The 21,926-nt window shown below is 35.6% G+C and overlaps 1 protein-coding gene across 2 annotated transcripts in view; it reads left to right on the top strand.

The window, feature by feature from the left end:
• The window catches only part of LOC150104880 (chromosome-associated kinesin KIF4-like), a 282,861-nt gene that overhangs the window by 189,402 nt on the left and 71,533 nt on the right, over positions 1-21,926 (top strand). For both annotated transcript variants that reach the window (XM_090396035.1, XM_090396036.1), the window contains exons 16-18: positions 107-250; positions 3,849-3,996; positions 11,346-11,425. In XM_090396035.1, the coding sequence (XP_090252161.1) occupies positions 107-250; positions 3,849-3,996; positions 11,346-11,425 (372 nt within the window). The remainder of the gene's footprint in view (positions 1-106; positions 251-3,848; positions 3,997-11,345; positions 11,426-21,926) is intronic.

Below are 21,926 nucleotides of genomic sequence, written 5' to 3'. Positions count from 1 at the left end.
AACTTCATTTCAGTCATTTTAAGTACCAGTTATTTTGTTTTCATAACATATAGTAAATTGGTGGAATAAGTTGCACATATAATATATAAGAGAAATATTTTTCTAGGCATGGCTTAATCAAGAACTTGAAGTTGTTACCAGTAGTAGAATTGCACAATATCATTTGCAGAATCTGTTAGAGGATAGAAAAATAATTTCAGAACAACTCAATGTACTTCGCTCTCAAGTGAATGAAGAACCACCTAAAAAAGTTTGTACCTTTTTTTTTTCATCATCATTTAAAATCAAAAAAAAAAAAAATTTTCTTTTTAAACATTGAATTTCCATTATTTTTATTTATTTAATATTAATATCAATGCTGGTTATTTTAACTTGCACTTGAAGTAACTGACAGTTTTATGATCTAACATAAGCTCATATGAGAAAACTGCAATTTATTAAAAAACTAAGTTGTTTGTAATCTATGAATAAAACTTTTGACGACCTCTTAAATTTTGTTCATATTCACACTGTATAGTTTTCATTCTAAAATAGTGTGTTGTTGCTACAGACCTGGCAGATCAGTTGCAGGGGACGAAGAAATGCATTGCCAATTTAGCCTTATGGGTACCAAACGAGTGATTATAATGGATGACTTTAATTTTTCCGAACATTGATTGGGAAATCTTATTAAAAGAAAGAAGAGAAAATTATTGAATTGTTGCGAGACAACTTTCTCAAGCAGTATGTGAAAGAAGGAACTCGAGGTCCAAAAGTGTTGGATTTGTTCGTAGCGTCAGAAGGGGTCTTCTCTGTTAAGAATATGGCTATTTTACCACCAGTTGGTGGCAATGATCATGCTGTGCTTTCTTGGAAAATATCCAATTATATTCATTCTCTGATAGAACAGGTTATATGTTGAACTACAAAGCTGGAAATTATGATCATCTTAGGAGAAAATACTATCTTTGGTCCCATGGTATCAGTTACTGAATGGGGAAAATGTTAGCATTGCATGAGAATCTTTGAAAAAAGTGCTAATAAGACAGTATCTGAATGTATCCCTAGTGTTCAAAGAATAAATAATATGGGAGTGAAATGGATGTGCAACCTTATTAAGCAAGAAATCCACAAGAAGATGATGTGGAAAGAATATCATGAGAGTGAGAGGAGTTATGAAATATATAAAGTACAGGACAGAAAATGAGTATTGGGCAGAAAGCTAAATCAGAGTGTGAAAAGAAATTGGCCATTCAAGCTAAAGGCAATCCAAAAGAATTTTATCGTATGGATATTATTTCTGGGAAAACTCCCATGTTACTCCTTTTAACAAACTATTATATTTATGGCTATTTTGCCTGCTTCAGTTTAGGAGTGCCCCTTTTTAAATGTCATTGGCTTTTTACTCATGGATTCTTAGAGCATTGTAGATGTATATTTACCAACAAATATATGTAGCATAAAGGAAGAGAAACAGGGGCACTCCTAAACAGAAGCAGGCAAAATAGCCATAAATATAATAGAATTTTATCGTTATGTCGCAAGCAAAAAAAAAAAAAGAATGAATGTGAAAGAATGACTTTATTGAATGTAGATGGTACTCTAGTTTGGAAGCTAATGAGATTGTTCAATTAATAAGTGCTCAGTTTGCTAAGATATATCAACCAAGTGTATGTAACATGGTGAACAGTGCTACTGCTGTATTGGATGAAGAGTCAGAAGTTCATGAAAATGAGATTGAAGAGCTGATGCATAACCTGCTAAGAATTGATCAATAGGGACAGATGGAATATCAGCATGTTTGCTAAAGGAATGATCATCCAAATTGACTAGGCCTTTCACATGTTTGTGTAACTTGAGTCTCAGCTCGTGCCACAGAAATGTGAGATAGTTACATTGTATAAGGGTGGTGCAAAAACTGATGTGTCTAACTACTGACCTATCATGCATACATATGGGTAGACAAACAAGCTATAATCTGCAAAGAGTGGCATGAGTTTACTAAAGGAGGGTCATGTTTTAGCAATTTGCACATATTTTATAACAATGTTCCAGTCGAGTTGGATAAAGGGAATGGATACAATATGATAATGTTGAATTTTTCTAAGGTATTTGATAGCATACCACACAAAAGGCTGTTGCATAAACTGGAGAATATGAGATTGGAATATAAACTCTTGACTTGGATCAGTGGATGGTTGACATACAAATATGAAAAAGTGATATATGGTGGGTATGAATCTGCCAGAACAGGCATAGGGTAAAACACTTGTAAAGGCTTAGGCTTATATCTAGTCTGGACGAGATGTCTGGACACGATGTAAGGGTAGTACTGCCCATAACCAGTACAAAGATTAATTTTAAAAAAAATAATAATAATAAAATAACCAGTAGTGTACCTCGGGGTTCAGTATTGCTTGATATAATGCCCCATTGACACCATATAACTGTAGCATATTGAATAGTTTTTCTCTTGGCACCTTGTTATATGCCTTTTCCAGATCGACAAAACTTAAATAGAGATCTTTGTTATATTCCCATGATTTCTCAACTATTTTGTCATGAAGTGAAAATCTGATCCTGACAACCTCTATTTGGCCTGAATCCAGCTTGTTCTTCACCAAGCTTGTCTTCCACAATCCTTCTCAACCATTTCTCAAGTATACTTGCATATATCTTACCAGGAAGATATATGCAAGTATATATCTTACCAGAATTTCACTCAGTAGAGAAATACCTCTGTAATTCTCACATTGTTTTATTTCCCTTTTTATATATGGGTACTATGAGAGCTCTACTCCAATTATCTGGAATTCGTCCTTCTGTCCAGGACTTCTGAACTATGCAGTGCAGCCACTGTAAGACTTTTATACCTCCATACTTGAGAATTTCTGGTAGAATATTATCTACTTCAGTATGGATATGTATTCTGATTGCATGCCTAGTCAATGTTTTTTACCACTGTGTTGTCACTGATTGTTTCATTTTGCAATTTTTCTAAGTAATTACTCCATATTTCAAAGATATCTTTTTCTCCAGTTTTCATGTCACCTTTATCATCTCTAATTCCTTTTACAGCACTCTTTCCTCCATTTCTGAGTTTCTTCAACAATCTCCAGAATATTTTGCCACCTTCTTGATATTTATTTTCTATGTTTTTACCAAAGTCTTCCCATGACTTTTGTTTAGCTAGTTTTACACAGTGCTTAGTTTTCTTACATTTGTCTCTGTATTCTCTAGGAGCACAAACTGACTTATCTGCCAGAAACTTTCGATGTGCTTTCTTCTTTTCCTGCACTGCCTCTTAACTTCCTGTGTCCACAATGGAGTTCTGATTTTTCTATCTTTGCAGAGAACCTCACTACATACCTCTCTGGTTGTGAATCAATCGTTTTCTTCAAGGCTGAATTGCCAAGGTTTGGTTCCTGTTCTCAAATTAATGTTAGTAAGTGTAAAGGTATGCACTTTGGAGTAATGAGATTCCAGCAACATATCTTATTTGCAGGGTTATGCTACAAGAAGCTGAGAAGACAATGGATCTTGGCATATTGGTGGATGGGTAACTTTTTCTGAGCTGCTTCAAGCTTTCAGCAAACATGGTGGCAGTCTTGCATTAAGCAACAAAATTCACTAACATCCATGCTCATAGTGAAATTTCAATTCACAACAGTTGGTTAAAAAATTAGATGCTATCCAGTCAGCCAACCATAGTAAATTTAGTGTACAATTTCTATCACATTTAAATATAAATTGGAGAACTTTCTTGTGAAACAATTCTTTGATTAATTAAATATTTTCTATCATTTAGGTTAGTATAAAAATTGGTAATTCATAATTTCTTTTGCATTAATTAAATATCTATATTTCAGAAATCTTGTGATAGTTTGGAAAATGCTGATTCCTCATTAACTGAAAATGAGAATATATTGAAAAAGATAAACTTACTTGAACAAGAACTGGAATGTCGCAATATACAGATAGCTGACTTGCAACAGAAAATACTTAATGTTGACCAAGGTATGTTTAGCTATCCTTAACAGATAATTAATAATAATAACAGATAATTAATAAAAATACATTATGCAAACCATTTTTAATTGCTAGAGAAGTTTATATGTTGGTCATTTTAACTTTCTAAATTCTTTAGATGCTTTCCTATAAATTTTAAAATCCTTATACCAATTGCTTAAACTTAGGTCAAAGCTAAATAATTGGAGTAGTTTTCCACTTAGTCTTGCCTAAGTGATGTAGAGAACTCACTGGTTCTTCTCACCTACTGTCCTATCCTCACCTTCTTGTGTACCCTGTTAGTAGTTGTTTACATGCATACTGGAATATTGCATGAATGAGGATGGATTGCTGATTTCATTTAGCCATCCAAATTGGCGAGATAAAATTGATAATTTGGGAACACTGGTTATAACAATATAAAACAAAATGATGGTACATCATGATGGCATTTCATGCCAGCTTAGGTGGGTTGTTGTTCAGTTACATGTTAAGTTGGAGTTTGTTCCAGCAGCTGACTTTTTACTGTTGCCCTAGTTCCTTGACAGACTCCACTCACCATTAGCAGAATTTAAGCACCATCAACCTAAGAAGTATCAGCAGAAAGGGGAACTGACAAAAGAACTAGAGAAGTATCAAGTCAATATAACTAGTGTTACTAAAATGAAGAAGACAAAAACATATGAGATTCTCCTAAATAACAAATACAATGGGTTATATTTAAGCAGAAGTGATCAAAGATAAGAACTAGTAGCTATAGTGTTCAACACTGAGCATGAGAATCATCTTCTTGAATCCCAGATAATATCTAGTAGATTGACGAGCAGACCTCTAAATTGAGAATTGGACAGTGTTTGTGCTGTGGTCCCACAGAAGGCTCTATGAAGGGAGAGGAGCAAATTTTCTTGTCATTAGCAAAAGCAGCTGATGCAAAGAAAAAGGAAGAGTTGGTCCTTCTTTAAGATCTAAATAGCACTGTAAGAAATTAATACTAGACTATAGAAATGTTTTGGGAAAATTTGGAGAAAAGAGAAGGTAACAGTGGTAAGTATCTGCTTATTTCTGTTCAGGAAGCAGAATGGTCATTATTAATATTATATTCCAACATAAAAATATGCACCATTTCACTTGGAGAGGTGACACAAGAAATATGTCATACCGACTATAATAAGTTTAGTTTAATCCTTTATCGAAGTGTGAGCAAACAAAGTTTGCGCCTGAAAGTATCTTCAAGACTGGGGTAAGGTAGTGCAACACCAGGCAACTCGTTGCAAAGGTGGAGAAAGCTCTCATCACTCCTATCTCAGTATCTCCCAAAATGCAAAGCACATCTCCTTGCGGATATGTGTAATGCTATGCATTAAGGCAAGGGCCACTACCCATACCGGTTTCGACCTTTATTGAGGTCTCGTCAGTGGGAGCTAGGCCCAGTAGTGGAGATACAAAGGCGGAAGCAATGAGAGGTCATCCTAACCTATAGGAGTTGCCAAAGGGTGTGCAACCTTATTATTAAATTACTCCGGATTCAGAGAAAGATGTTGAGAGTTTATTTTTCACTTGGTTAGACTATAATAAGTTTAGTTTAATCCTTTATCCAAGTGTGAGCAAACAAAGTTTGCACCTGAAAGTATCTTCAGGACTGGGGTAGGTTAGTGCAACATCAGGTAACTCGTTGCAAAGGTGGAGAAAGTTCTCATCACTCCTATCTCAGTATCTCCCAAAATGCAAAGCACATCTCCTTGCCTTTGGCAAGAATATAGAAAATAAATATCAAGAAGGTGGCAAAATATTCTGGAGGTTGTTGAAGAAACTTAGGAATGGAGGAAAGAGTGCTGTAAAAGGAGTTAGAGATGATAAAGGTGACATGAAAACAGGAGAAAAAGATATCCTTGAAGTATGGAGTAATTAATTTGAAAAACTGCTAAATGAAACAAGCAGTGATGACAGCACAATGATAAAAAACACTGACCAGGCATGCAGTCAGGAATACATATCCATACTTGAAGTAGAAAAAGCCATCAAAGGCTTGAAATGTGGAAAGGCAGCAGGAGTAGATGATATTCGACCAGAAATGCTGAAGTATGGTGGTATAAAAGTCTTACAGTGACTGCACTGCATAGTTCAGAAAGCCTGGACAGAGGGACGAATTCCCAATAATTGGAGTAGAGCTCTCATAGTACCCATATATAAAAAGGAAATAAAACTGAATGTGAGAATTACAGAGGTATTTCCCTACTGAGTGTTCCTGGCAAGATCTATGCAAGTATACTTGAGACACGGTTGAGAAGAATTGTGGAAGAAAAGCTTGGTGAAGAACAAGCTGGATTCAGGCCAAATAGAGGCTGTCAGGATCAGATCTTCACTTTACAACAAATAGTCGAGAAAGCATGGGAATATAACAAAGATCTGTATTTAAGTTTTATCGATTTGGAAAAGGCATATGACAAGGTGCCAAGAGAGAAGCTATTCAATATGCTGCAGTCATATGGTGTCAATGGGGCATTATATTAAGCAATACTTAGTCTTTATTTGTGTTGTAAGTCAGCAGTTAGAATTGAAGGAAGTACAGGAAGATGGTTTAATGTTAAATCTGGTGTGAGACAAGGATGTACATTATCCCCTCTGTTATTCATTATCTATATGGATCACATTATGAAGGAAAGTGGTATTAAACCTGATATCAAAATTGGAGATGTTAATGTCAGCCCTTTGCTGTATGCGGATGATGTTATACTTCTAAATAAATCTGCTACAAGTCTGCAAGATTCTCTGACTAAATTGAATAGCTGTTGTAATAGATATGGTATGAAGGTCAGCAATAAAAAGACAAAGACAATGAAAATAGGCATAATCATTGAAAATGTCAACTGTGTTGTGAATGGAGAACCTGTGGAACAAGTAAAACATTTCAGCTACTTAGGCACGATTTTTAGTGAAGATGGTAAATTAAATATAGAAATAGACAACAGAATCAGCAAAGCTGGTATGGTGGGAAGTCAATTGAATAAATTCATATGGAATAAGAGAGAAATTAGTCGGAGCACTGAATTAGCTGTATACAAGACACTGTTCAAACCAGTTTTAACTTATGGATCTGAGAGCTGGGTCAGAAGTAAAACACTTGATCAAAGACTAGAGACCGCAGATATGAGAGTCCTAAGAAAGATTATAGGCATGAACAGATGGCATCAATGGCAATATCTTATTAAAAATGAGGATATTAGGAAAGAACTTGACATTGTCAGCATCCAGGAATGCATTAGCAGAGCTAATCTCAGGTGGTATGGTCACTTAAATAGAATGGGAGAGGAAAGATTAGCAAAACAAGTGTTCTCTGCCAGGTTGGTAGGAAAACGACCCAGAGGAAGACCAAGATATAGGGTGGATTGATACGGTACAAAGTGCCTTAGACGATAGAAATATAAGATCTGATAATGTTGGAGTCTTGACAAGTAACAGACTGATTTGGAGGAAAATTGTAGATAGGAAGTTAGTAATGATGTAATTTTTTCATGTAGTACTGTCATATCCTGTCACCCCTTGATGGTACATGGCAGGAATTTGATGATGATGATGATCTCCTTGCGGATATGTGTAATGCTGTGCATTAAGGCAAGGGCCACTACCCATATGTTAGGATGACCTCTCATTGCTTCTGCCTTTGTATCTCCACTATTGGGCCTGGCTCCCACTGACGAGACCTCAATAAAGGTCGAAACCGGTATGGGTAGTGGCCCTTGCCTTAATGCATAGCATTACACATATCTGCAAGGAGATGTGCTTTGCATTTTGGGAGATACTGAGATAGGAGTGATGAGAGCTTTCTCCACCTTTGCAACAAGTTGCCTGGTGTTGCACTACCTTACCCCAGTCCTGAAGATACTTCCAGGCACAAACTTTGTTTGCTCACACTTGGATAAAGGATTAAACTAAACTTATTATAGTCTAACCAAGTGAAAAATAAACTCTCAATGTGTTACTGACTGTGTTATTTGAGAATGATATCTTCATGCTGGTTTGGAATGGAAGAGTGTATATATATATATTTATATACAGCAAATTTGAAAAACAAGATAATCACCCTTTAGTTATGGGTATGATAAATTAAATATCATATTGAAAAATATGTATGAAGGTTTTAAAAAGAATCAACAAGCAGCATTCATAGGTGAACTGTAGATTCAGCTACCTAAATGTTATTCAATGTGAAATATTAGTTTGAAAATAAGTACCAGACCTTCAAAACAGTGGTAGACCCTGATGAAAACATTGGTTCATTCAACCAGAGCCATCTGCTGAAGTTTTCTGTCCTTGTGGTCAAGGATAGAAAAATCAGAACTCCTCGATGGACACAGTTAAAGATTTGGTTCTGGAGAAGAAGAAAGCATATTGAAAGTTCCTTGCAAGAAGGTTAGCAGTGACCTGAGAGAGTACAGCAATACCTCAAATAGTGCAGTTAATGCATGCCAAAGATATTACATACTAACTGAAACTGTACTGATTAGAGCATTAATATAACAGATTTCAGAGTAATGCATTCCAAACAGATAATTATTGTGTTGGTGCAAAAATAAAATAATAATAGTAATAGATAGATTTCTAAGATGCATTAATTTGATGTAATGAAACAATTTAACATGATTAAACGGATTGATATAACCTCCCACTTCAATACTAACATGCATTTCGAACTGACAGACCACACTAACTGTTAAAAAAGGATTAGAAATCCTTTTTTAACAGTGAGTGTGGTCTGTCACTCTTCCACATGCAATGAGTGATATCCTCAAAGACATACCAATCTCACTGTAGGGGACCAGGACCCTCCCCCATTCAAGAGTACAGTAGTAAAACGATTCCGCAGGCCAACTGCTGGTTAGTACATGGGATCCAAACAGGTAGTAACGAACCTGAAGGCTTCCTGATCAGGTAGTGAAAAATCCTTTTGTGATCTTTTAACTTCTTATCCACCATTACGCCAAGATCCATAGCCAATCAGTTTCTTGTAGCTATGTGATCCACTATGTGAACCATAAACCTACTAATATAACATGCCACTAGAAATCTCATTGTGCCAAAGTGCAACTTTACACTTATTAACATTAAACTGATAGCCATTTTTGTTTTCCCAACCAAACTTCCAGCTTATTCAAATAATTTTGTACTGCTGATTATCTGTAGCATCTCTGATTGCCCTGCCTATCTTTGCATCATTGGCAAACAATTCCACATCTCCTGTTAGACTATGCCTGAAGTCATTAATTTATAGATTGAACAACAGTGGCCCAAGGAATGAACCCTGGTCTTAAATCTGGCAAATTCACACCCACTATATACCACTTTTTGATATTTGTATGCCAACTATCCACTGATCCAAGTCAAGAGTTTATATTCTAATCCCATATTCTCCAGTTTATGCAACAGCCTTTTGTGTGGTATCCTGTCAAATGCCTTAGCAAAATCCAACATTATCATAGTGTATCCATTCCCTCTATCCAATTTGGCGATAACATTGTTATAAAATATGAGCAAATTGCTAAAACATGACCTTCCTTTAGTAAACTCGTGCTACTCCTTGCAGAGTATAGATTGTTTGTCTACCCATTTCTGTATGCAAGTTCTTACCAACTTCTCTAAAACCTTTACTACCACACCAGAGATACTGATAGGTCAGTAGTTAGACACATCAGTTGTTGCACCATCCTTGTACAATGGAACTATCATACATTCCTTCCATTCTTGTGATTTCATTCCTAATATTATACAAACTATACAAACATATGAAAGGCCTAGCCAATTTGATTGAATATTTCTTTAGCAAACATGCTGATGTTCCATGTCCCTATTGACAAATTTTTATTCAGGTTAGCAGTAGCACTGTGCACCATGTTGCATACACCTAATTGATATATCTTAGCAAAGTGAGCACTCCTTAATTGAACTCTAGTGATACTCTGGTGTCATTAGCTTCTGATACTAGAGTACCATCTTAGTATAGTTATTCTTTCACGTTTGTTATTTTTTTTGTTTGACATGATGGTAAAATTCTTTTGGATTGCCCTTAGCCTGCATAGCCAATTTCTTTTCATATTCCAATTTAGCTTTCCGCACAACTCTTGTTACTTTTCTGGACTGTGCTTTATGTATTTCATACCTCCTCTCACTCTTATTGTCACAATATTCTTTCCACATCATCTTCTTGAGGATCTCTTGCTTAATAACATTTCACTCTCAACCTATTTATTCTTTGATCACTAGGGATATATTCAGATACCATCTCAGGCACTTTTTCAAAGATTCCCGTGTATTGCTGATATTTTTCCCATTCAGTAACTGATACCATGGTACCAAAGATAGTATTCTTCTAAGTTGATCATAATTTCCAGCTTTGTAGTTCAGCATTTAGCCTGTTCTAATGGGAACATCTCCATACAAATAGATACTTCCCATGAAATCACTGTCACCAACTAGTGGTAAAATAGTCATATTCTTAACAGAGATCCCTTCTGAAGCTATGAACAAATCTAACTCTAACCTTGAGTTAGAGTTATCGAACCTTATCAAATCTAACCTTGAGTTCCTTCTTTCACATGCTGCTCGAAAGTTGTCTCACAACAATTCAATAAATTTTTCTTCATTCTTATCATGAGATTTCTCTTCTATCCAATCAATGTTTGGATAATTAGTCACCCATAATTATCACTCATTTAGTACCCATAAGACTAAATGATAATGCATTTCTTCAACTTATTGAAATTAGTTGATGAAATTTTGGGAAAATGTTGTAAAGACAAAAACTACTTATAATAATGATAAACATGTGCTGGATCTGTTCCTAACATGTACTAGTCATTACTAACATCGAGTTCTAATGTGATGTGATGTGGGTAATGTGCTACAATCATGTGAGAACATGCAAGAAATAATACTTATAATAAATAATAAATATACTGATTGTTATTGTTGATAGAGGTGTTGTCATAATCTTTCAGGATGAAAGATTATACAGTAAGTGATTTGAAATATGAAGCAATCACCATTTAGTATGGAGCACAGTGAAATGAAGACTTATTCTGCTAAGAAAAGAATGAGAAGTGTATTGTAGTTTATACAAGCATATTTATGCAAATAATACTTAGATATGAAATTGTATTATTTTTTCTTTGTAATATTTAATTTGTTTTTTAATCTATTTTTATCAAACTATTTAGAATTAAAAAAAAAAATAGGTAGATTTAATTCATCACTGATATAGTGAGTAATGGTTATAACAAGGAAATTTTGTCAGTCCTGTTATTTTTGTCTTCTCTCATGTAAATCAGAGATGTTTATCTTTTGTCACATGTTTCTGTTTGTAGAAGAGAAAACAAAACACAGATGGGACTCCTTGCAAAATATGCTGGAAGCTAAATGTGCTTTGAAATGGCTATTTGAATCTGTAAGTTAACCACTCTTGTTGAATATATTCATAAGTAATTTACAAAATAATACCAGTAAAAATTGTCATTCCTTTTTAAAGGTGCTTGGCAAGATATATTACATTCTAAACAACTGACCTTACTTCATCTCAAGAGTTGAACAAATAGTTGGGATATGAATAAGCTTTGTGGCCACAACCATGATAATATTATTATTATTATTATACAGGCACCTCCTGGAGTCCAAAGACTCAATGTTGGAGACCCAATCTATCCACATGATCTATCATACCTCTCCTTGAACCCATTAACAGACAAAGCACTCACAACTGATTCTGGCAACCTATTCCTCTCGTTCATAATTCTCCGAGCAAAAAATCTAGTCCTCACACTAATACTAACCACAATTTTATTCAACTTCCAGGGATGACCCCCTTGTTCTGGTCCTTCTAGCCAAGTGCTGAAACATTTCCCTGCATCTATCCTATAAAACCTTTTAAGCAACTTAAATGTTTCTATCAAATTCCTTCTTTTTCTCCTATCAACCAACTTCTGCAATCCACACACCTTCAATTTATCCTTATAGGGACCATTCCACAGGCCACTCACCATCTTGGTTACTCTGAATCCTCTCCATCGCTTCCTCATCCCCAAGAAACCCAGCCCAGGCGACCAGACTTGAGCACAGTAATTCAGATGTGGGTGTATCAAAGCCTTATAAACAGGAATAACCACTTATCTCTACTTGTTAATGTGTTCTTCAATAGCCAAGTAATCTTATGGGCTACCTTAGCAATATGTCCTCTAAACTTTACCTCTCTATATACCTAAATCTCCTTATACCTAAATAAGTTTACTGGAGTACAGTGCCATCAATGTGATACATGGTTTGTAATCTATTTTTCCCAAAATGCATAACTTTACATTTCTTGACATTAAAATGACACCCATTATCTTTTGCCCATACTGACAGCCTATTTAAATCATCCTATAAGCTCTCTACATCACCTTGATTAACTATTACTCTTCCTAATTTTGCATGATGATGCAAAATTGATGCAAAAATATTTCCTTTCAGGTTATTTCCTATATCATTTATGTACAAATTAAACAGCAATGGTTCCAGCACTGAACCTTGGGGCATACCACTAGTCACCTGTTTTTGCCTCATTTCTGCCCCTCCATATACCACTTTTTGATATCTGTCCCGCAGCCACTCTCTTATCCACTTAGCCAGTATCACGTCCATCCCCGTTTATTTTAATATGCGTAACAGAGTTCCATGTGGTATTTTGTCAAATGCCTTTGCAAAATCATCATGTAGCCATTTCCTTTACCCAACCCTTCACAAAGTCATGTTGACCCTCATACAGTATGATATTTTTATCTACCCATTCTTGAATTCTCTTTTTTGCCAATTTTTCTAGTACTTTTGCCACCACGCCTGAGATACTGATTGGTCTATAATTTGTTACTGCAGTCTTAGAACTTCTTGTATGCAAGGGAATTATTCTGCCCTCTTTCCACTAATTTGGAACTCTACCAGTGCTGAGATACTAAAATTAAAGTCTTCTCATGATCTGATTTTGCCTTTCTTGCCATGCTGGTCACCTTTCTTGCCTGAGTCTTCTATTGTTCATGAATTTGCTAATCACCTTTCTCTTTATATACCTTCCACAGCATTCCCTTCTTCTGCAGCTCGTACTTAATGATATTACTCATCCATCTAACTCCTATCTGATTTGCCCTCCTTACCCTGGGTATACAATTTAATAATGCTTCCTTTAGATGATCCTTAACTATATCCCATGAAGTACTGACATCTTTACCTTGCAGTGTTTTATGCCATGGTACAGATTCAAGCTTCTTCCTTTCATGTTATAATCACCTACCTTGTAGTTCTACAAATACTCCTTCTTGGTAGAATATTCTTCATGTTCTACAATCTCCCAAGTCAAGACTGCAGGGTCACGTTTACCAATCGGAGTCAATTGTCACCTTGGTTATGGATAACTCTTCTGATCCTATGATCAGGTCCAATACCCTAGTCCCCTCCATCACCTGCTGCCTCAAGTAATTATCACTTAGTAGGTATATAAATTCCATTTCCTTCCTGCCATATGATTTTTATTCCTTCCAGTCTATATCTCCAAAGTTAAAGTCCCTCATAATAATCACTCGGCCTGTACTCACTGTACTAATTTGGCGATGCATGTCTTTCAGATCATCTGTGGAACTCTCTGGCCTTAATCTCACACCAGAGTACTTCAAATTAACAGCCACTCTCACACCTTTCTCCTATTCTTTTTGATTGCAATTCATCTGCTATTATCAGCAGTACCCCTCCCCATTCTATCTTCCTTGAAAATACTAAACCATTCACATTCTATTCCTGTAATTACATCGTCTGCTGTTAGCCAAGTCTCACTAATGCCAAAAACTCTTCCATCTTGTTTGCAATACTTCTGTCATTAGTATATAGAAATTGCAGCATCTCTTTTGGTCCCCATCTGCCTTTACTTTCAAATTGACTATCCTATTCAGTATTTTTGCTTGACAGACTAGATTCATCACTTGGTCATTCTCACACTCAGTCACTTCATGGGTGCCTTCACAGAAACTCACTTGCGTCCACTCTAATTGCTTAAATTTCCCTGAATTTGCACTTCAGTATGCTCCATGAACAAAGCTTTCTCTAGACACCTAACACCAAAACCATTTAAATGCAGTCCATCAGCATCCATACAAATCCTTCTTTCCATCAAGCACAAACTACAGAGCGACAAAGCCTACATCATTTCTTCTGCTCATTCTTTGTATAGACTCATTAACCATCAACACTTTCCTCCTCATTTCATCTGTATCATAGCGTGGTAGGAGACAATCTTCACCTTCTCACTTTTCAGTTTGGCCTCTTCAAACAAATCCTTTACACCCTCCCTCATAGAATACTTCTCGCCTATCAAATCATTGGTACCAACCACAACAATCACTTCCTTCAACTTACATTTTTCCATCCAGGTGGCATGGCTAATATTGTGAATTTTTTCACCTGGAAAACGTGATTTTGTCACACTTTTGTTAAGTACTCCCCTGATCATTTAATCTTCATATATAATTTTCTCCTTAACTTATTTTTCTTGTTTGTATGGTCAGTCTTTATTATTCCTTCAGACTGCCTGCTTCTTTCTCTTTTCAGCCCTGCTAATCTCTTGCCTCTTCTGCAATTTTTCAATTTCATGCTTTGGCCTATGAAGGATAACATTCAAGCATGCAATTTCTTTAATAAATGTTCATTTCTTTCATATGAAACAGTTATGTGCTCATCCTCTAATCATAGCAAATGTTTACTTGTTTAGAAAGCAAATAATACATGACAAAAAATTATGTTCTTGCTTTTATGCTTTACATAAGTATGAGCAGTCAAAAGTCATATGTGGAATAACTTTGCAGCTAGACTAATTTTTTTTTATATATATATATTGGTCCCACATGTGAAGAAGGAACGAACCAATGCATATGTTTAAATGATAACTTACACTGGATTTAATAGGTCATGATAATATAGATTGTTAAACCAACTAATTTTGCCACATATGCTAGTGGCTTCTTCTTGGTTAGGAAGAACAAAAAATACAATGAATGGTAAACATGAACCATTACATAACTAAAATCGAACATGTGGGAACCATTTCACAAAAGTAAAAAAACAAACACGGGGCGTGGAAGCTGGCATGAGTCAGTCATTGTTCAGTAGGTATGTATAATAATTGGCAGAAAAGTTAGTCTAGTGTGGAAAGATCTGATAAATGACTTCCAAGTATCACATATAATCATTCCTTGGTTTCTGTTAGGCCTTGTGAATGGATAACAATCATAGCCTCTTTGATGTTGTAGATACTGAAGTTGTCTTCTGTATGGAGTTCTTATCCTATTCAGTATTGTGGTGAGTGTGGGAACTATCATGCATGCGTACCTACTGAATGACTGACCCTTGCAGCTTCCACACTCCATGCGTTTCTGTTTTTTTTTTTTCTTTTGTGTAATGATTCCTACATGTTCGTTTTAGTTATGTAATATTCACATTTACTGCTTATTGTATTTTGTTCTTCCTAACCCAGAAGAAGCCACCAGCATATGTGGTAAAACTAGTCAATTTAACTATCTAAATTATCACAACCTATTAAATCCAATTAGTTATCATTTGCCACATTCATTTTTTGGTTAAAAAATTGGAGCATGACTTCCAAAGCACAGCAGTAGATGGAATAAAAGAAGTGGATGAGAAGGTGGTTTGGTATGTTTGGAGCTAGATTAATGAATCCAGGCAGTTGCTTGAGTGTTTACAGGTTTAAGGGGAAAGTGAAGGAATGATAGAAAACCACACCCATGAAAGTACCTGTAAAAGGGACATAAGGCAGAAACAGAATGAGGTGGCTTCAATGTGTGTAAGAAAAGTATCGCCCCTTAACCATATAATCGTTTTCTGAATAACATCAAGCATTTTTAGTGAGATTTTTGATGATCGATCCATATCAAAACAATATTCTAGGATAGGGTAGATTCAACATTGTTTGGAGTTGCACATGTAAGAAGTACTCTTGAGTGGAAAAGGACACCTATTTTGTTGAAAACAAAGAAGGGGCTGTAAATGTAATGGCATAAACACAGTACATCACATGAGGTGGTAAGTCAGTTCAAGAAATATCTGATGTGTGTGTGGAGGGGGGGAACTCAGTATTATCAATGAGGAGAGAATGCGAGTGTGTGAAATAAGACAGGATAGTGTTCTTGGTAGCATTGAAAATAGCCTTGAAATATTTGCAAGATAGTACAATGTTTAAGCACTGATTATGGAAATTTCTCTGTTTGATTATATTAGCATTGCAAGATTTGTCATCAAATATCAAAGAGGAATGGAGAGTATTATTGGAAAAACTTTAGTAGGATTTTTAATGATACAATCATTTATGAATAAGCATAGATGAAAGTCCTGAAGAACTCCAACATTGGTGGGGTAATTTGAAAAAAGAAAACCATCCACCATGGTACATAGTAGACAACCAAGCAAGAAATTTGCGGTCGTTGAAAGGGTGGATGGTAGACCATAAGACAGTAAACTGGCAAGTAGAACTTTTTGCCAGACTTGATCCCAATACCTTGGAAATGTTTATAGAGTGAGTTCATGGATTTCACCAAATCCTTTTTATAGCTTGTGTCCATTGATGAATAATGTTGATATGGGGGAACCACTATGCATTGAGAGTGGCAGAATAGATGTTGGTGGGCACTGATTAACTGGTGTGCTGCAAGGTGTTTTTTTTTTTAATATCGTTACCACACAAGAGGGCAAGGCCTATAGCAAATAAATGCTTCATGAGAACAGGAGTAGTAGGTTTATGAGTTAGCAGTCAACTGTAAAAGGAGTTATGCAGCTGTTGATTTTTTTTGGAAACTCCTCTGTTTGATTATATTAGCGATGCAAGATTTGTCATCAAATATCAAAGAGGAATGGAGAGTATTATTGGCAAAACTTTAGTAGGATTTTTAATGATACAATCATTTATGAATAGATGAAAGTCAAGATGTCAAATGGGGACATGAGAGATGTCATTTCTGCTGAACTGCACACATGGAAATATCTGGAGAAGAGATACAATGTGGACATATCTGTAGAAGGGGATGATCACTTCGGAGACAGTGGCTGAAGAGGACCTTTGTAAGAGAAGGTATTGGCAATCAACTGAATCGTCCTAATCAAGAATTTTTAGAGGGTTTCAGGTGCACCCCAAATGTAAGGCAGTATTCCAAGGTTGGACAGATAAAAGTAGCATCTAGAGCAAAAAAAAAAAAAAGATGCAAAGCTTTTAGAAGCCAAAGATGCTATATAAGTGATGTGATTATGCTAGAAGAGGTTAAGAGTAAGAGTCAGTCTGAGAAGAGAGATCTGGTCTTCATTGTTAAGTTGAGCATTATCAAAGGTAAGGGGAGAAGAAATTAGGTTTTATTTTGTAAGAAAAAACACAAAACTGTGTTTTGGAAGCATTAAAGGTGGCTAAGTTGTTATCCCATCGAGGCTGGCATAGTGATCAGTGTTTAGTGCACTTGTTGTAAATAATCTTGACACCTGATATGTTTGAGCACTGTAAGATTTGTCATATGAGTAGGATGAATGGAAAGTGCTATCATCAGCAAAACTGGATGGGGTTTATGTACATGAGGAAGGGGTGAGTGAAATAACAGAGCCCTGAGGACTACCCCTGTATTAATCAGAAAATCTGAAGAGAACAACTCCATCATTACACACAATGAACAACTCGAGAGAATACTGGCAATCTAATTACAAAGGGAGGAAGACAGTCCATAAAGTGGCAATTTTCTATGCGATGATTGATGGCAAGGAGATTTGATTTTTGATTGGTAGAATTCATATCAGGGTCACTACTAATCAGTTAAGTCCTAGAGTGAGTTCATGGATTCATGTTGAAGAATTGACTGTTGATGGCTTTCACCATTATTTTGGGGAACAATGAAGTGATAGCAACAGATAGGTCAATAGTTTAATGGTAAACACATTGCTTTTTTAATTGAAGTGGCTATATATGGATTTGCTTCCATGCTGTAGAGTGGATACCAGTTCAGGAGTGGAATTCTTTTAGAGTATCCAAGTTGTTCAAGATTCTTCTGATGTCTTTCTGCCAGTTGACAACAGGGGGAACAAGATGCATGCAGTGTTCCATGTAAAAGAGGTGATTTGTCTTGATCATTTGTGCAGGAGTTTGGTGAGATGAATGATCTGTTGGAGTAGTTTGGATTGTAGAAAATCAAACTTTAAGGATAAGAGGTCAAAATGATTTTCAGAATTTGAGGAGCATTTAAACAGCAGATGAATGATGTATCATGAGACAAGGAATCTTGAGCCAAAGAATATTAAAAAGGAGAGATTCATGATAAGGCATCCTCTGGCATGAAATATGTGATTGCACTTAAGCACAGATACCTTCCTTCAGAGAGAAAATATCACATAGGGGGTAGTTTGAACAGTTATGAGTTGTGGTTGTTGTGATGGTAATTTGGGATACCATTTGGTCAGAAGTGAATCTTATTTGGATAGTTGCAGGCTACAGTGTACCTCATCTAGGTTGCTGGTTATACAATAACTGTTGTTGATGTGAATGTGGAAGAACTTTTTTTTAAAGTTTGAGTTTTTTTGTTTGTTTGTTTGTTTTACTGCACTGGCACTATAGGTGGTAGAGTTTACTTTCTCCATTATTTTCAGTAGTTCTAATATTTGCATGTAATGGAATGATAATTTGTCTGTCTTATTTCCTTTCTTGAATGGGCTGAATATACACATTTCCATGCCTTATGATACATTCAATGCCAGACATATACAAAGGATTGCAAAGATGATGCAGTCATAAAAATGATTGTATCATCATTAATTTATTTGTAAAAATGATTTGGGGGTTGCAGTCTTTAGGAAGGGAAAGGTGAGAGAGGTTGTTTAAAGAACAGATAGATGGAATAAAAGAGGAGGTAGAAGTTGATTTAGCAGTTTGGAAGGGATATTGCATATAATAATTAGTCAGTTCAAAAAATATTTCTTATCATGATTGATTTATAATTTATATATATTTTATGAACAAGAAATAAGAAAAACCTCATGTACGATAAGGTGTCCAGAGAAAATCTTTTCAAAACATTACTATTATATACGATGAATGGAACATTATACAGATCAATACGTAGTCTATATTTAAGTTGTCAGTCAGCAGTTTGAATTGAAGGAAATACAGGAAGATGGTTTGATGTAAAATCAGAGGTAAAACAAGGATGTACATTATCTCCATTCTTATTCGTCATCTTTATGGATTATATGAAAGGAAGTGGCATTAGGCCTGATATTAGAATTGGATATGTCAAACTTAGCTTTTTGTTTTATGAAGATGATGTTGTACTCCTAAACACATCTAGTGCAAGACTCCAGGATTCTCTAACTAAATTGAATAACAGGTGTGACAAATTTGGCATGAAAATTAGCATTATAAAAGACCAAAATTATGAAAATAGACTGGAGCACAGAAACTTCGACTGCATTCTGAATAGAGATCTTATAGAAGAAGTAAAATATTTTAAAATACTTCAGCAATTTAGTCACAATATTTAGAGAAGATGGCAGGTTAAATCTTGAATAGACAACAGAATAAGCAAAGCTGGTATGTTGGATAGCCATCTGAATAAATTTATATGGAATAAGAAAGAAATTAGCCAAAACACCAAACTAGCAGTATACAAGACCGTGTTCGAACCATCTTTAAGTTATGGATTTGAGAGTTGGGTTAGAAATAAAGCACTTGATCAAAGACACCACAGAAAGTGATGTCTTTGAGAAAAATTAGGGGAGTTAACAGATGGCCTCACTGGCAGAATCCTATTAAAAATGAAAGGAACTTGACATTGTTTGCATTCAGAAATGTGTGAGCAGGTCTAATCTAAGGTAGCATGGCCACCTAAATAGAATGGGTGAGAAAAGGTTAGCAAAACAGTGTTTGATGCCAAGATGACAGGAAAGAGACCCAGAGGAAGACCAAGTCTAGGTGAATCGATTCAGTTAGAAGAAGTGGCTTAGAAGTGCAAAATGTTATATATGACAATATTGGAGTTCTCACAAGTAATAGACTGATTTGGAGGAAAATTGTTGATAAGAGCTTAATAATAATGTAAACGTAATCACGTATTGCTGTTATAGTAACCTGAATACCCCTTCGAAGTACATTTTAGGAAACATGATGATGATATGCTTGTTGTATAGTTCCAAGAATGAAAAATATTTCTTGTTATCATAATTGATTTATATAATTTTTATACTTTACTGTTTTCATGTATGCAATTTTATATTTTCATTGTTATTAAATATCCTTGTAGCCAATATCCTGAAGAAGAAGCTACACTGTAGAAGCAAAACCAGTGGTTTAATAATAATTACTAATAATCAAGGTCAAATTCCTTATGTGCACCTTCAGTGGGTATACGTGAGGTTGAAAGAGCAATTAAACAGCTTAACGTTAATAAAGCCCTAGGTGCAGATAGATTCCCAGGAGTTAATTAAGGCCACAGAGGATGGAGAGATAAGAATGTTTTATAGATTACAAGAATACAGGAGATGGGATCATGGCCTACAGACTGGTAGAAATTGGTTTTCATATCATTGCACAAGAAGGGAGATATGAAGCAATACAAGAACTATATAACTATTAGTTAAATCTCTCATACAAGGTAAGATTTTATTAATGATCATTCTAAATAGTATTGAGCCCAAAGTCGAAGCAGAGATGGCAGAGGAACAAGCAGGTTTTTGGAAAGGCAAGAGTACCAGAGATCAGATCCTTTCCCTTAAACAGATCATTGAAACGTATAAAGAATTTAGACTGCCTATGGTAATATGTTTCATAGACTACTCCAAAGTTTTTGACTGTGTTCAGTATATGAAATTGTGGGAGGTAATGAAAATAATGGGTTTTCCTCAACACATTATCAGGTTAATAGCTAACTTGTATAGTGAGAAAGTAGCCAAGGTAAGAACAAGTGTTGGATTAATGGATTGGCTTCAGGTTGGCATTCAGGAATACACAAAGAGAGCTAATCTCAGGTGGTTAGCTCATTTGTTACAGGATGACAAGAAAAGACACAGTAAGAAGCAATTTTGAAGATCGAAATGTAAGATATGACAATACTGGAGTCCTGACATGAGATAGACTAATTTGGAGGAAAATTATTGATAGGAGTTAGTAATAATGTAAACTTTTCATGTAGTATTATTATATATCCTATACATCCATCTATTCATTGTACATCATCAGATGCTGTATGGTAACTCCTTTTCTCGGTGATGTGCCACACCAGTCATCGCCAGATGGTTCTGTTGTATGCTCTTTTGAGGGCTTCAACTTTCTGAAGATCAGTCCCTCCAGATATACTATCCATCCATCTCATTGAGGATCTACCCCTTCCTCCTTCCTTTTTTTCCAAGAATTTTACATTCTATTAGTGTTTTGAGAAGTCCTTTCTAGCACCCATTCATTTGACTGCCTTGCAGTATATGATAAACTCAACAGTCTAGTAACACCACATCTCAAAAGCACCTATCCTTTTCCTATCAGACTTTTTTTAAGTTCAAAGTCTCACATCCATAAGCTACTGTTTGAAAAACAGTTGCATCCAGAATCCTCAACTTTTTTAGGCAAGATTAGAAATGATTAGGATTCTCAAAGGAAATATAGACAGGTCAGCTCCTGAGAAACAAGTGTACCTTAATGTGAAGAATTGCTGTTTAGAAGCCATCAGAAGACGATTAGGAATGGTTAAGACAAGTCAGAGATCTAAAATGATGAATCTATCTCTACTGTCTGGCTCCCATTGATGAGACTTCAACAAAGGTCAGAACTGGTCTGGGTAGTGACCCCTTCCCATAATGCATAGCATCATACATATCTGCAGGGAGATGTGCTTTGCATTATG

Source organism: Typopeltis vanoorti, chromosome 7, assembly GCF_054136105.1.
Source record: "Typopeltis vanoorti isolate ZY-2024b chromosome 7, IOZ_Tvanoo_1.0, whole genome shotgun sequence".
Taxonomy (NCBI): Eukaryota; Metazoa; Arthropoda; class Arachnida; order Uropygi; family Thelyphonidae; genus Typopeltis; species Typopeltis vanoorti.
This window is presented reverse-complemented; position numbering and strand designations above follow the sequence as displayed.